The 16,466-nt window shown below is 44.8% G+C and overlaps 1 protein-coding gene across 6 annotated transcripts; it reads right to left on the bottom strand.

Annotated features, from left to right (window-relative positions):
- Positions 1-5: 5 nt before the first annotated feature.
- On the bottom strand, positions 6-15,402 carry LOC130108475 (transmembrane protein 198-like). Of its 6 annotated transcripts, none has more exons than XM_056275418.1 (6): positions 15,216-15,401; positions 13,475-13,796; positions 12,486-12,773; positions 2,584-3,159; positions 1,740-1,873; positions 6-694 (listed from the first exon to the last, which is right to left on the bottom strand). In XM_056275418.1, the coding sequence occupies exons 3-6, from the start codon at positions 12,637-12,639 to the stop codon at positions 545-547; spliced, it is 1,014 nt and encodes a 337-aa protein (XP_056131393.1). In that variant the 5' UTR covers positions 12,640-12,773; positions 13,475-13,796; positions 15,216-15,401; the 3' UTR covers positions 6-544. The 6 variants fall into 6 exon arrangements, with proteins under 6 accessions (XP_056131393.1, XP_056131392.1, XP_056131395.1 ...); XM_056275417.1 differs by having other exon boundaries at positions 13,475-13,745; XM_056275420.1 differs by lacking the exon at positions 13,475-13,796 and having other exon boundaries at positions 12,486-12,814.
- Between the last annotated feature and the right edge of the window lie 1,064 nt (positions 15,403-16,466).

Genomic DNA, 16,466 nt, shown 5'->3' with positions numbered 1-16,466 from the left:
GGGGTCCTTGAGGACTGGGTTGAGAAACACTGGCCTAGAGGCTACGGCGTGTGCCAGCATTCCTTCTCTAATTCTGTTTGCAACTCTGATATTTGTTCTGTAACAATGCAATCACACCGACTACATAAAACACCTTATATACCGCCGACCTGTCTGCAGGCAAACCTGCACACTCCCGCAACGCCCGACAGTTAGCATGTGGAAAACACAAGTTAGGATATGGACGTGTGAAACGACAGACTGTCAAACACAAGACTGAGCTGAACCGACGGCGAGAGAGAAATACAGTCAGGAGCTCTGGTGACTTTGCATAGTTGTAGTTTCATATTTCTCTTGTAATTGTAGGGCACCTCGGGGTTTAGCTAACGATCCAGAGTTTCCATTAGGCCTCTGTGCAGGGAGCAAGTCTCAGGGGACTCACCCTGCCGCTCAAACTCTGGAGGGTTTGCTTTTTAACTCTCGTTTACTTTTCCATCTCTGCGGCGCAGTAAAAAGCCCTCGCCGAGCGGGTGCGTCGCGGAACGGCGTCCGTTCGTCTTTTCCTTCAGATCCTAAAAACGGGCGAGGAGGCGGTCAGGGGCACCATGGAGCCGGTCTCGAAGTCAAAGTCTACCACTGTGTGTGTGATGGTGCTGAGGCTGCTGGTCGAGGATCCCGTCCCCATCTGACGCACCTGAAGGCTCTGGAGATAACTCTGAGGAGGCGAGGAAGACGTGGTTATTATACGAACGGACTTTCTGTTTTGCTTCCACCAACACAGAAAGGGAGAGGTTCAACATCGTCAGAGCTAGAATTCACTTTTTCTTCTTTGAGGCGAATGAAAACTAGCATCTAGCCTCTTTTTTTTTTACACCTCCCCCCCTTTCTCCCCAATTGTATTCGGCCAACTTCCCCACTCGTCCAAGCCGTCCTGATTGCTGCTCCACCCCCCCCTGCCGATCCGGGGAGGGCTGCAGACTACCACATGCCTCCTCCCATACATGTGGAGTCGCCAGCCGCTTCTTTTCACCTGACAGTGAGGCGTTTCGCCAGGGGGAAGTAGCGTGTGGGAGGATCACACTATTCCCCCCAGTTCCCCCTCCCCCCCTGAACAGGCGCCCTGACCGACCAGAGGAGGCGCCAGTGCAGCGACCAGGACACATACCCACATCCGCTTTCCCACCCACAGGCATGGCCAGCTGTGTCTGTAGGGACACCTGACCGAGCCGGAGGTAACACGGGGATTCGAACCGCTGAGCCCCGTGTAGGCAACGGAATAGACCGCCACGCCACCCGGACGCCCAGTATCTAGCCTCTTTTGCTAGTATCTCTCAATTTAGCTTTTAGTAGGGCTTTGTATTGGCAAGGATTTGGTGATACGATTTGTATCAGGACACAAGTGCCACAGCTCAGTATATTGTGATGTATTGTGATGGAACAGGCACTAGGGACAAATGCAATATTTTTAAAAATCTTAGAAAAAATGTCACAAAGAAAACACCTCAGGATGCATCAGATCAGAGCAATAAGTCATCTAGTGTGTCTCTATCGCCTGCTGTTGTCATGTTTCAGAACATGTTACAATTCTTCACCTGCCACCTGGTGCTCAGTGATGAAGTCACACACTGACAAGTCTAAATCGATGCAGTGTTTCTGATACAGTGAACGACAGTATTGCGATACTCGGAGTGGATCGATATTTTCACACAACCCTAGTTTTCAGTATATTGTCTCTGTTTGGATGATTCATCTCTACTGACCGGGGCGAGGACATCTCCAGCGTAGCGCTTCAGAGGTGGAGGCTTCCGCCGGCGGCAGGACTCCGCTCTTCTCCTGGAGTTTCTGCGTTGGCACCCGAACATCTTGGCTCGTTCGTTTTGCTTCGTGTGAGCAGCTGAGGAGCATCCACACAGGAAGAGAGAGAGAGAGAGAGAGAGAGAGAGAGAGAGAGAGAGAGAGAGAGAGAGAGGTTAGCTCCTCATCGTCTGTATTGAAGCTAGGGCTGAGAAATAGTTCAATATATCGTTTATCATCTTTCAAGGGCATTGTGTTGGGATGAAATCTGAATATTATCATATCACGATAGGTGCAACATTGTCATCTTGATGAATGATAACGAGAATCTCAAATTTCTCGCAAAATGAGGCCTGAAATATTTGAGGGAAAACTAATTTAGGCTTGATATTATACTGTAACGACCACGGATGAGTAGACTCGCTGGCCCTTGGCTAATGGGTCGGATCCTTTAGTTGGCTGGTTAGTGCAGTCGCCCATGGTGCGGGCGACCCGGGTTCGCTTCCCGGCTGCCCCCCCAATTCGCTACAATACTTACATTACCAAACAGTTCAATGTGATGAACCTCAGCTGGATTCTTAAATAGGTTGTTTTCATATGGAAACAGGTATGACACATATAGATATCATATAAAAAAACCCTATGATCATCATGACAGTGATGTTTTCCATATCATCCATCCCTAACTGGAAATGACACTTAAGAAATTTTGCGTATGTGTGCACAAAAAAAAAAACCACCATTCATTTTTGGTTGACATGCCCCAAACCACACCACCTGTGGCCTGGCTAATAGATAATTGTCACTCACCTGCTTTGTGTGACACACCATTGGCCGTGAACCTCCATTGCACCAACACACCCATGAGACTTAACACAGGCCAGATCCCGGTGATGGCCCAGCTGAACCAGCACAGTGGACGTGGGGGAACTTGGTTTAGGATCTCGTGAACATGATCGGTCAGCGTGAACTTCTCCACCAGGTAATCCACGGACAGCATCACCGTGGCTCCCCCGAACACAGCCGTGGAGGTGACCGAGAACAGCTTCTGCCACTGAAGGGTGAAGGTGGCGAAGACGACACAGGAGGTCAACAGGGCACTGAGAGGCACCCACATGGGGGTGAGTGTGTAAAACTGTCCGATGACCACCAGGACGGCGACGGTCAGCAGACCGCCCAGCTGCACACCTGTGAGGAAGAGTCCCATCGTGTACACCAGCATGGTCAGCAGGCCGCACAGCACGCCGGCCCCCAGCCCGATCCCTGCCTTGGTCTCCATGCCCAGCTGGGCATCCAGCATGGGCTCCTTATGGTACAGCAGGAACACGGCAGCTGATCCGGTCAGGAAGCCGGAGAGGAACATGACCATCTTGAAGCAGCGGTACCCTGAATAGAGATCAATAGGGACTGGTTGTTACTGCTCAGCGTAAGATGATAATATACATATTCATATACATTCATCTAACATTTACATGACACATTTAAATTCAGAGGCACAACTACTTATTTAGCAGATGCTTTTATCCAAAACGATATACATTACAGGAGCGTTAGCAATTAGCAGATAAATCCGAGTGTTACCAACTGAAAGCATACAGTACTACATAGTAATCATATCATATAGTAAGTACTATATGAAGTCATAGTAGTAGTTAATTCTCTGCACAGTAATCATGTCTTAGTAGTACTATGATGCTAGTAGTAGTAGTAGTACATCAGCTACATAGTAATCACATCTTAGTAGTACTAAGAAGTAAGGGTAGTAATAAGTAAGTAGTAGTAGTATATTGCCTTAATAGTAATCATATCCGTACTACTATATAAGTACTTTTAGTGCTACATTTGCTACATAGTCATAATATCAGAGTTATGGTTGTGAGACCAGCTAGGAGGTGGCAGAGATGAAGATGGTAAGATTTTCATTGGGAGTGATGAAGAAGGACATGATTAGAAAGGAGTATATTAGAGGGACAGCTCAGGTTGGACGGTTTGGAGACAAAGCAAGAGAGGCAAGACTGAGATGGTTTGGACATGTGTGGAGGAGAGATGCTGGGTATACTGGGAGAAGGATGCTGAATATGGAGCTGCCAGGGAAGAGGAGAAGAGGAAGGCCAAAGAGGAGGTTTATGGATGTGGTGAGGGAGGACATGCAGGTGGCTGGTGTGACAGAGGAAGATGCAGAGGGCAGGAAGAGATGGAAACGGATGATCCGCTGTGGCGCCCCCTAACGGCAGCAGCCGAAAGTTGTAGTACTAGTAGTCATAATATCAGAGTTAGAACTATCTCAAGTATAGGGGTTGGGCGTCGAGAATCCAAAATTCCGGTTCCAAAGGAACCGTTAAGAAGTTCAAATTGCGATTCTGCCTATCGGTTCCTACATAAGTATCACTCGCGCTACAGTTCGCTTCCGTTTCCGTTGGTGGCGGCGCGCAGCTTCCGTAGTTTCCGCCTCGGCGGCAAGTTCAACGTGCGCCATCATGGACCGGAGCGAGCGGCGGTCGGCAGTGCGGCTTCGGCCTGTGGCGAAGCTACTTCGTGCGAGGGAGGACGCACAACAAACCCGGCCCGGCACCTTGGCCCGCACGGTGTCCAGATGGACCGGTGTACCGTGTCGAACGCGTCGCGCCGGTCTCCACCTGCGGCCTCGGCGTCCTCTTCAGCAGCCCTCAGCGCACGACGCGGCAGGCAGCGGGTAGGTGAACGTTAATAACGCTCGTCTTCTTCTTTTCTACAGGAGCGAACTGCTATAAACTGTACGCAGACGCCGACATGTGGCGTTTTGTCGGCCGGTCCGCAACAGACCGCTGGGGGTCGTCGTCGCCGGTTTGTGGTACCGTAGTAGATTTAAGAACGACAGCAGGTGACGTTAAGAGAAGGTTTACTGAGCTCGCCGAGCCTTCAACGCCACATGCGTGGCCGCCATCTTACATTCTCTTCTTCGTGCCGCGTATTAACGTACAACACGTTTCATTACCCAACAGTGCCCCCTAGCGGCGGTACGAGATAAACATTACAGGAACGCTCGCGTATACAGCCTGAGAAGGCAGATGTGCTCATTTTTCTAAACAAGAACTGTTTCTAATTTGAGGAGTTTAATTTAATACCTGGTAGTCCGGACCGGGGTGTGACTGTGTCTTTATTTCTTCATCTTCATGTATGGAGACAGTTGTTGTAAATGTAAGAATGAGACGGTCACATGATTGACCCGTTCTTAAGACAGAATGACTGGTATCAAGTTTTTTTTTTAAATAACATTTTCTTCAGTGAAATAAGCACGTGACCTGTTTTGACCCCGGCCTCTCAAAGAACCAGAATCGAGACTCGTTAAGAACCGGAATCGAAAAGCGGAATCACAATCGTAAAAATCCAAACGATGCCCAACCCTACTCGAGACGTAGTAGAAGTACGTTTGCTACATAGTGATCATATAGTAGTACTAGAAGAACCCCGCTACAATGTAGCGGTTTGGTTCTCCACCCGTCTAAATCTCCCTCTTCTTCATCCTGCCAGCTAACCGCCTTCCCCCTGCCCCTAAACACCCCCCCCCACTCCAACTCCCCCCCCCCAATGCTCAGAATCATCTGACATGCCGAGGAAAGTGGTTTTTAGCCATTTTTAGAAAATGCATATTTTCATAACTATGCATAATTATTATAATTACATTTTAATTTCTGATATTTTTCTGGTCCTCTCTGGAACAATACCTACCACCTCAAAAAAAAATTAGGGTCATAAGTGCATTTGTGCAAAAATGCATATTTTGCATAATGCCAAAACATTTCTAAGTCCCAGAATTTTTTTTTTATATAGGTGAAAAAAATCAAAGATGCTCAGAATCATCTGACATGCCGAGAAAAGTGGTTTTTAGCCATTTTTAGAAACATGCATATTTTGCATATTTATGCATAATTATGCATTTTTAATTTTCTGCTATTTTTTATAGGTGCCCCTGATCGTCCCCAATAACCTCCAAAAAGAATCAAGGCCCCATGTGCTTTAGTTTGGCCGTTTATAGACTCTCACACAGACACACACCACACACCAGACACACATTGTGAAAATACAGGAGTAGACTATATGAACTACTAATAGTACTACAATTGCTACATAGCTAAGAGAATACATGTTATGTTGAGTGTATTTAGTGTAAGTGTGTCTTAGATCATCAAGAGGAGAATCAAAGAACAGAGCAGATTTACACTGACACATATCAGTGTAACAGACATGTCTTCACCGTAACAGAATAAGATGTCAACAACAGGGAGAAGGAGGACAGAATAGGAGACATTGATAATAATGGTGTTGAAGTAAGGATGGGGACGTTAAGTAATTTCATCGGACACCAATAGCAGTGCCATATGTTTCATATTAGCTGCAAAGTCTTTCTTGGGGATTATTTAGGGTTTAAGGATGGCCTGGAAGAGGAAAGATTTTGGTCTTTCTTGAAGGAAGGAGCTGAGTCAGTAGTGCTGATGGAGACCAGGTGTTGGTTCCACCATTTTGGGTCCAGGAGAGGTGAAAGTCTGGACTGGTCATGTTGGTAGAGGTCTTCGACAGTAAGTAGCCTCCGAGAGTTAAGATGAAGAGGTCGAACAGGAGTTAACATCTTAATATGGGTTTGCAGGTAATTCGGGGCAGTTCTTCACACTCCTGGATAATGGATGGGTGGATGGATACTTCTAGATTTGAGATGTGATGGGATGGATTATGTGTTGTGTTGCTTTTTTACACTGTAGAATTCAGTCACACCAGATTTGAATTCTCACACCAGTACGGGTTTACCAGTGACTAGAGGTGGGGACTCGAGTCACCTGACTTGCAGCCGAGTAGGACTCAAGTCACAAAATTTGACAAAATGTCCCGTCACAAAATTGACGACTTTACACTCAACTCGGCAAAATTGAAAGAAAAAAACAAAACTGAACACTTAAAACCAATGACTCGTGACTTCACTCGGACTTGACAGGATTTCGGGTACCATCAGTCACGTGTAGTAGGAACAGTGCGGAGGCTCTGTTTAATCCTTTGCAAGCCATGCACGGTGGCGCTCGAGGAGTGCATACTAAGAAGGGACCGTCCAGATTTAAATCTCATTAAAACTGCCTGTACAATTAAAGCTCCCTTTAGGGCGTCAGAGGAATGTGTGTGAAGATGGCCTTGACCAGTCACAACCCTCACAGCCATGCAGCGAGGACGTGATTCACCACTAGATTAAATTTTAGTTTTTTTTTTTTTAAAGTTATTTCGCACCAAAACTGAGCAGAAATTTGGACGGACTTGCACGCTGCGTTTTCCAAAACATTGTTAGACATGTCAGGATCTGTCTCATCACGTCTGCGCACTGCAGTTTCTGCTCCGGGACTCGCGTTAACGCTCCCGTAATTTATTGTCGTGCAGCGGAAACAACCGATTTCACACAACTCTCTCTCTATATATTTTTGCAGACGATTAACTGAAAGTGCTGTATTTCTCTCATCTTTAATCACTGACATTTGTTAAACTGCTGGGGGGGCAATCCAAACAACCTCATTAAGTGCTCATTAACGGACAAACTGACCCGTTAGACACCTCGGTAACACTTGACAATAACTACACACTATCGAGCAGTAGTTAAGTATTAGTACTGCTGAATTAATCATTTGTACAGCATTGTTCCTACATTAATACACATGCGTAAGTAATTCATAAACACAATTATAAACGTTGTATGCTCGATGAATAAGCTCATCTATAACGTGTTTAATAATTGTGTTTTTATACTTTGTAAATGATGGACTCACCGTTTCTAAATTAAGAATTACATCAGTTACAAAGCAGTTATTTAGGAGTTGTAAATGGTTCATAAGATCCTCTCTCTCAATTATAAATGCTGTACTGTAGTTACATTTATTGTTATTACTGCGTTATTATATTGATGATGTTTTAGGTCAAATATAAACTATATACTGACACAACCATTGGAGTAATTGGGTCTAGATGTGAACCGTACGTAACTGTTCCAACTCGGTGTTAACAGACGTTCTATAAATACTCATCAATACTGCAATTCATGACTAATTCAGGTAGTTACTAGTTGTTAGTTGAGTATTTTGTATGCGTTCATCTGGAGTGAGGACTGTCTATGTCTTACAAAGCATTTACACATGAGACTGAAAGGCCAGCAGCACCCCAAGACCCACAGAAGTCTCAGTTATCATCTCAACAGAAAAAGGAAACTGACACTTATTAATAAGGAATTAATCATGAATTGCAGTATTAATAATTAATTAATCATGAATTGCAGTATTTATAACACATCTATTAACACACTCACTAACCACTGGTGCATGTCTTGCTTTACAAATGATGAATTCAGGAGTTAATAATACTTAACTAATGCTTCGTAGTGTGTAGTGGTTATAAAGTGTACCGACACCTCGAATATGTGAACACACTGCACACAGTTTGTGTTAATAGGGTGTGTGTGTGCGCCCCAGCTGGTTTAAACAGGCACCGTACGTGAAACCCCCCCCCCCCCGCTCCAGTGTTGTTTGCAGCAGAACATTTTATTGGACAGATGTAATACTCCGTCCAGCACAAGCAGCTCTGAGCACAATAATCAAATAGAACATGGCCGGGGTTAGAAATTATGCAGCTGTTTTTCTTTTTTGCCCTCCCGCCTCACACGCTCTTTCTTTTACGTGTGTGTGTTATTTCGGAGGTTTGTGTTTGAGTTTCATTTCAGTGCAAATGCTATTTATTCATAACGTGCCATCAACGTTCACAAAGGCATCTGTGTGATTTAGAGGCTTTAAATGCAGCAGGCGAGTCTTCCTATAGTCTGTCCCCATCTGTCTCCCCTGCCTGGGGGTTTATCAATCAATCAATCAATCAATCAATCAATCAATCAATCAATCAATCAAGTTGCATTTTATGTAGTGCTTTTCTAGCAGCAACAGCCACTCAAAGCGCTTTACAATTAATTAAGTCCCATCAGCGGTGTAAGAAAATATTGATACACTGTAGTATGGCGATATTATCTTTTGTGACACTGTATCAATTCTCAAAACCACTGTATCGATTTTTAATTGTTTACATGTAAAGGTTCGTGACAAACATTTTGTGTTGTGTGTAACCCCACGACCGCTAAATGGCAGTGTTGTAATCTATCTTCAGCCATTTGGCTCTTCCGCTCCAACCCAACAACGTAAACTGAGACAGGAAGTAGCATAAGCACGAAGAACACAGGCCTATGAAACCGCAATATATCGCCTTTCTTACAGTATCACAATATATCACCTTTCTGACAGTATCACAATATATCACCTTTCTGACAGTATCACAATATATCACCTTTCTTACAGTATCACAATATATCGCCTTTCTGACAGTATCACAATATATCACCTTTCTTACAGTATCACAATATATCACCTTTCTGACAGTATCACAATATATCACCTTTCTTACAGTATCACAATATATCACCTTTCTGACAGTATCACAATATATCACCTTTCTGACAGTATCACAATATATCACCTTTCTTACAGTATCACAATATATCACCTTTCTGACAGCATCACAATATATCACCTTTCTCACAGTATCACAATATATCACCTTTCTGACAGTCACAATATATCGCCTTTCTTACAGTATCACAATATGTCACCTTTCTTACAGTATATAATATATCACCATATATCACCACAATATATCACCATATATTGAATCGTAACCTCTCTATCGTGACACGTATCGTGTTGCCAGATTCTCACCAGTACACAGCCTGAATACACACACACACACACACACATACTAGGGCTGTCACTTTAAGAAAAAAACATATTCGATATTCGTGGCAGAATTGTACCCATATTCGAATTTGGATTCGAATTTCCACGTAAAAAACGGTCTTTAAAATGGCAAGACTAAAAATAACCGTAATTTATTGACCAGTTATTATTTTGATCATGCGTTTTACCATTTGTATCCACAAGAGGGGACAAGCAGACAGACAACATATTTCGGTCGAAATAATTAGTGAAGTTTAATGCAAATTATGAAGTCAAATGTTGCCATATTTTCAAAAACAATTACCACAGAGTACGCTTCTCAAACAAGTAATAATAATGTCAATAATCCTCACGGCGATTGGGCTGCATTCAGCGCTGCCACGGCAACGTAACGTAGGCTACTAACAGAACGTGGCCTATAAGTAGCCTAGGCAAGCCCACCAAACTAAATAACTAAAGTAAATAACAATAGTAATAATAAAACAAAAAATAGTGGGTTATGTGGCCTTTGTAAATACGATTATACATAGCCTACACATAGGCCTAACTGGACTGGGAGGCTACAAATTATTCGCCAGGAATATCAACTGGTTAACGTGTTCAGTGTCAAGAGCGGAGCGCTTCTTGGTAACAATATTCCCAGCTGTGGAAAAGACCCGCTCAGAACGCACTGATGTCCCGGGAACACTCAGCTACTTTCTTGCAAGCTGCGCCAGGTGGGGATATTTTGCGCTACCCAGCGTCTTCCACCATAGAAGAGGATTGCTGTCTGCTGGCATCGTTGTCTCTCTTCGGCAGGACCACATCTCTTGGTGCAGTACATTGTCTTGGTGGTCTCTCGTCTCGCCCCTTCCCTTGTATGTTTCTCCAAACAGATCGCCCATTGCCGTCAGGGCCGTTTTCCCTGCGTGAGTGTCTGAGCTTAACGAATGCTCATCCGTCCCACTTTCAAATCTCACGGCCATTTCTTCTTTAATGTTTGCGTGCACTTGGTCCTTCTGTTCCTCTGATAAATGTATTAAACTATGAAAGCGGGGATCCGGGTATGCTGCTTTATTCAATAACATGAATGTTGCTTCGTTATTTTTGTCATAACGCTTCCTCAAATCTGTGTCGATCTTTGCGGTCATTTCTCTCAAGCTGGGCATTGCATTAGGAATGGGTGAGCCAAGTTGACACAGTAGTACATGCTGTAAAGGCAGTACAGCAGAAGCTGTGGGATATTTGTTAGTTGACAAAGCCTCAGTCGCCATCTTGAACGGTCTAAGTATTTCACGCATCTGTTCGACCATGGACCATTCAGTTGTGGTTAGTTCGAGATTTGACCATTTTTTCTCAAATATCACAGCTGCAACAGCTGCCTGTTGTTCCGATGCCCTGCAGATCATTTCATATGTACTATTCCATCGCGTGATGCAATCGTTAATTAATTTATCGGTTTTCAAGCCCAGCAAAGGCTGTTTATCCTCCAATAGGTAGCTGTCGGTAGGTGACCTGCCGAAATGTGCGGCTGCTTTCTTTAGCCTGCTAAGTGTCGTGTCTATGGCTCTGACGTCTAGCCCTTTACGTACAGCTAGATTGATTGTATGTGCCATGCAAGGTATGTTAACGGTATCGAGGTACCTCTCCACAGCATTCACATAGTTATGTGCATTGTCTGTTGTGACTGCGATCACCGATTCACGGGGAATGTGAAAATCCCTCAGTGTGCCAGAAATGCACTCCGCGACATTTTCTGCAGTGTGGCTACTTCTCAAGTCTTTCGTTTGTAGGACAAAATCGTTCAGTTCCCACGCCTCCGACATTACGTGTGCTGTAACTGTAACATAAGCGTCTGTGGCTATAGACGTCCACCCATCTGTAGTGAGTGCAATTTCCTTATCGCTTAGTATCCGGCGTACATTTTCACGAGTAGTATCGTAGAGTTTCACAATGTTTTTAGTTATTGTGGTTCTGCTCGGGATAGTGTAACGTGGCTCAATCTCACGGAGAAAATCTTTAAAGCCTCCACCTTCCGCGATGCTTATTGGCCGCATGTCTTTACATATGAATTTGGTGAGTTGTGAAGTGATCGCCTCTTTTCGTGTAGAGGACAGAGCAGCCGAAGGTGAGAAAAACGTTGTCAGCCTGGGTTGTTTAGCAGCAGCAGACGCACCAGCAGGGTCCTGCAGTTCTTTGTATTCGGCCGGATGATGGAACTGCATGTGAGACCGTAGGTTGGTGGTGGAACTATGGTACGCTAGTTCACGCTCACATAGTTTGCATATTACCTTGCCCTTGTTTTCAGTCTTTCCATTTACACTCCAAAAACCAAAGTGTTTCCAAATCGCACTCCTAAGATTCTCTGGAGTGACGATCTTTCTGGTATGCTGATCATCGGGCTTGTTGTCGGCAGCACCAAATTCCTCCATTTTCTCGTTTCTGGCTGCAGCCTACGCCTACGTTTCCGCTCCATGGACTTATGGGTAATGGACTTATGGGTAATTAGAGCGGGAATTCTTGCCGTAGCCTACTTTCAGCATTTTTGACATTGATTAATTAATAATTTTAAAGTACAATCAATGTATTTATTTATTTATTTATTTAATTCGAATTTCCCCATTTACGTTCGAATCTCGTGTTTTTATGCAAATTCGAAATTAAATTCGATATTCGAATATAATGTGACAGCACTAACACATACACACACACACACACACACACACACACACACACACACACACACCCCGATCCAGCCTCAGGCCTTGGCAGCTACCAGCAGTGGACTCAAATTAACCATGTATATGACGATATCATCCGCAGTCGGACCACATCTTCCAGAAGTGGGGGTAAATGTGAGTGTGTAAATGTACTGTGCATACATCCAAGTGTGTACATTTACACTAAAACGTCTACCCTGTTGGATGCCAGTGCTCATCATCATGAGGTTCTTACCCAGAAAGCAGTAGACCAGTCCCAGTGAAAGGCATATGGAGCAGATAATGGTCGGGATGACTTCATGCTCCCTCTTAATCCCCAGCATGCATCTGTCCACCTCGGTTAAATTTGGCCCTGGCTCCTCGGTGACATGAAGCGAAGTGTCTGCCATCTCGGCAGATTAGCGTCGTCGCCGCCGCCGCTGGCGTTCGCTTCGGACAGGGCGGGAGTGCACGTCGCTTTGTTCAGCGCAGGAGAACCATTGGTACGTGTGTTTCTGGTGTCCAGGGGAGGAGGAGGAAGCTCCTGAAACGGGAACACACATTAAACTCCTTCCTGTCCCGCACCTGCAAGGAGTGGACAACAACGTGAGCTCTGCCGCAGCTCGCACGAGTCGGGACAGAATCGGTTGGGTCCAAACGTATATATTTATAATTAATCGGTCTTACGTTTACCACCCGAGCTACCTCCTGTCGTTTGGCATGATGCGTTCAAGCGACGCCCCCGTCAGAGCAGTTATTTACATGCATGTGTGGGAGAGAGAGAGAGAGAGAGAGAGAGAGAGAGAGCAAACGCCTCTTTCCCTTTTCCCTCATGAGCAATTCCCTCTTCAGGAACCAGACGAGGAAACCAGGGATCCCCCCCCCCCCGACCCACATGTCTTTCCCTCCCCAGAACCTTTTGTTAAAATACAGGATGCAGATGAGGAAATGACTAGCCGTCACAAAATCCTTTTGTTTTATAGCATGTGTTTAAACGCTCCCTTTAGCCAACAATATAAAACAAACAACCCCTCCCCCCCCTCCCCCCTCCCCTCCCCTCCCAGCAACGGCAACACAATACACAGCGTCCAGCCTGTGAACCGGAAAACAGCCATCTTGCACGCACATGCACAACATCCAAAGCAGTGTGGGTCATTATTTGAGGATAACGCATAAAAGCTGAGTTTAAGTGATTATATTGAAAGGATGTAGAACGGCGCGCCTGCAAACGGTGCTCAGATTTACCTGCACCTCCTGCGTCTCTGAGGGCTGAGCTCGAGTGGCGGTGGGTAGTGATGAATCACGGTCCGGCTCCTTTATCTTGTCGTCAGACTGGGGAAGTACAGCGTATGTGGTCCCGTGGCCCTCTTAAGCCGTTCGGGGCAGATCTCACGGTCAGCAAATGGAATTAGCAAAGCTTTAGCCCGCTGCCGAGGCCGGCGGCCTGCAGCCTGCTGCAGCATGCTTCACTTCTGTGTCTTATCAACTGCTGTCAACTTCTGCAGCATGACTGGTTCTGGTGATACGGGGATATAACTTAGATGTTGTCATTTCCTGGTCCCGAAGCCTGCAGTACAGTAAAATGGGGTGGTTTTCTGAACTTACTGACTGTCTCTACCTGCCTGGTCATCATAGCCACATGACTATTTTTTTATTTTTTTACATTTTATTTTGATAAACTTTATTAATCCCCATAGGGAAATTACGCTCTGCATGTAACCCATCCCAGCTGTGTAGCTAGGAGCAGCGGGCGGCCGCCGTGCAGCGCCCGGGGACCACCTCCGGTTGGTCTCGCCAGGCCTCGGGTCAGCGGCGCAAGACAGGAGTATCAACCCTAACATGCATGTCTTTTCGACGGCGGGGGAAACCGGAGCGCCCGGAGAAAACCCACCGCAGACACGGGGAGAACACGCGAACGCCACGCAGAGGACGACCTGGGTCGACCCCCAAGGTTGGACAACCCCGGGGTTCGAGCCCAGGACCTTCTTGCTGCGAGGCGACCGCGCTAACCACTGCGTCACCGTGGCGCCGCCTAACGCTCAGAAACCATGGGGCCCTAACGATCATTTATAAACGTTTTAATTGTGTGACAATATCGCATGAAAGCGCCAACAGTCGTCACTGAAACGTCCTCCTCACGTTATCCGTGTTCAGGTAGCCGGTGGGAAATATCGTCGTGACGATTTGGTCCGTATTGTCCAGCTCTTACAAGCTGCTGAGGAGGAGGCCAAACTGCTGAGAGGCAGTTCGGACGGCGGCGGTTTGGTCTTGACTTCACATGAGAAGTTACACGAGAACGATGCGGTGACTCATTTCGCTCAGTGCCCAGTAGGGATTAGATAAACCGCAGGAGGAGACACACAGTTTACATCCTAATCGTAGTAATGAAAACATTACCAAAGTTTGACCTAGATTACTAAAAAATTTACTAGATTACCCAAAATTACCGTAGATTACTGAATTACATTACTCAATTATAAATGGACAAGGTCGTAGCTATGAAATCCATGATTTTGAGTTTGTTGTCTTTCGTTATGCCGCATCTTAATGTTGTGTAATGTGTTTTGTTCATGTTATGTGTGTGTATGTATGTGAATATATATATATATATATATATATATATATATATATATATTCACATACATACATATATTCACATACATATATTCACATACATACATACACACACACACACACACACACACACACACACACACATATATATATATATATATATATATATATATATATTCCAGTGAGTCAAGTAAATTCTTTGAGACAGTAAGCCTGTTTCATGCCATAAGCAATTATCAGCTGTCTGTGTATATATATATATATATGTGTGTGTGTGTGTGTGTGTGTGTGTGTGTGTATGTACATATCACACACTTTATTTGATTTAAGACTACTTTTCTCGTATTCTTAATCGCACCAACAACGCCGAGTAAAATACAAAATGAACATAAGAAGAACAAATCTGGCCTACCTGGGACGAGGCATGGCGTGTCCAGGGAGCAGAACAGGGCGTTGTGTTATTTGTCAGGGAAAGTCGGGAGGTTTGACCCGTCACATCTCCAGTAAACTCAACAAAGCAGGCGTGTGAATAAGTTGTCTCCGTGCAGTTTCCCCTCTGTACAGGACGGAGCGGCCGAGGCCTTATAAGCCCTTGTGTGTGTGTGTGTGTGTGTGTGTGTTGGGTGTGTGTGTGTGAGAGAACAGCTGACAGTACTGGACTCTGTGGGAGAGAGACCATCTGGCCTCCTGGCGTACTGGACAGTGACGGCACCAGACGGCTGCCAAGTCCAAGGCCGAGCCAGTTTGACTCTCTCTTCATTTCTGGTGGAGGGAAGGGAAAAAAAAGATTCGGTGGAAAAAAAGAAAGGGAAAAATGCAAAATCCGTGACAATTTTAACATCGCAGCGTTTCTCTTGAATCGCGGTGTTGAAGCACAATGAACTTTGAAATCAGGACTTTTTGATTTCCCGATGTGCACAACTCTGAATGAATTGGAATTGTTTGAACGTTTTACTCGGAGGAGCGTATTGGCGTTTTAAGCTTTTGGACCAGAGCTTCAAACTAATGCGTTTTGTTGCACATTTTCTTTGGATTATTGCAGTTTTCACATGTTGCTGTAGACTATTGGGGCCGGAGCCTCAAACATCCTTTCAGAACACAATATTTATAATGTTTTTATCTGAATAAATTGCAATACACATTGAATTGACACTAAACTGTTGTTGCAGTATTGAATTGGGAGCTACCGGCCTTAAAGTTCCCCTCCGAACACCCTATATAGTTTAAAAATACTCTGAGATGATTAACTGATGAATATTTTGGGGTCATTCTATAGAATTGGCCACTTTCGGAATGGCAAAATGTCTTAAAATGTGTTTCTTTTTCTAACATTTAAACTTGGACCACAGTAAAAAATTGTGACAATTCCCTAACAATAAAGTAGGTCATAGCAGTGCCTCAACTAAAGGCTTCATAGAAATCACGAGACAAACTAGAACACTTCTGATCACCAAAAACAGACAGTGGACTTACCCTGGGCCTTGCTTCATACACCTTCAGGAAGTGGGTAAAAGGATGTCAAGTCAGTGTGGTTTTTTTTTTTTCTTCTCAAAAATAATAGATTTTTCTTACACGGTAACACCAGTGACACAACTGCAGGGGACCACTAGTTTCAATTATATATTTTATAATATTTATTTGGAATTTTGTTTTATGTAATTTA

This window comes from Lampris incognitus, chromosome 2, assembly GCF_029633865.1.
Source record: "Lampris incognitus isolate fLamInc1 chromosome 2, fLamInc1.hap2, whole genome shotgun sequence".
In the NCBI taxonomy this organism is placed as follows: Eukaryota; Metazoa; Chordata; class Actinopteri; order Lampriformes; family Lampridae; genus Lampris; species Lampris incognitus.
The sequence above is the reverse complement of the archived record's forward strand: the minus strand, read 5'-3'. Positions and strand labels throughout refer to the sequence as shown.

What these genes read in the sequence shown, in the direction of transcription:
- LOC130108475 (XM_056275418.1), bottom strand. Translation starts at nt 12,639, where the DNA reads ATGGCAGACACTTCGCTTCATGTCACCGAGGAGCCAGGGCCAAATTTA. An exon ending in ACTGGTCTACTGCTTTCTGG is followed by an intron (nt 3,160 to 12,485) that starts GTAAGAACCTCA and finishes ATCTCTATTCAG; the next exon opens with GGTACCGCTGCTTCAAGATG. An exon ending in TGGTGTGTCACACAAAGCAG is followed by an intron (nt 1,874 to 2,583) that starts GTGAGTGACAAT and finishes GATGCTCCTCAG; the next exon opens with CTGCTCACACGAAGCAAAAC.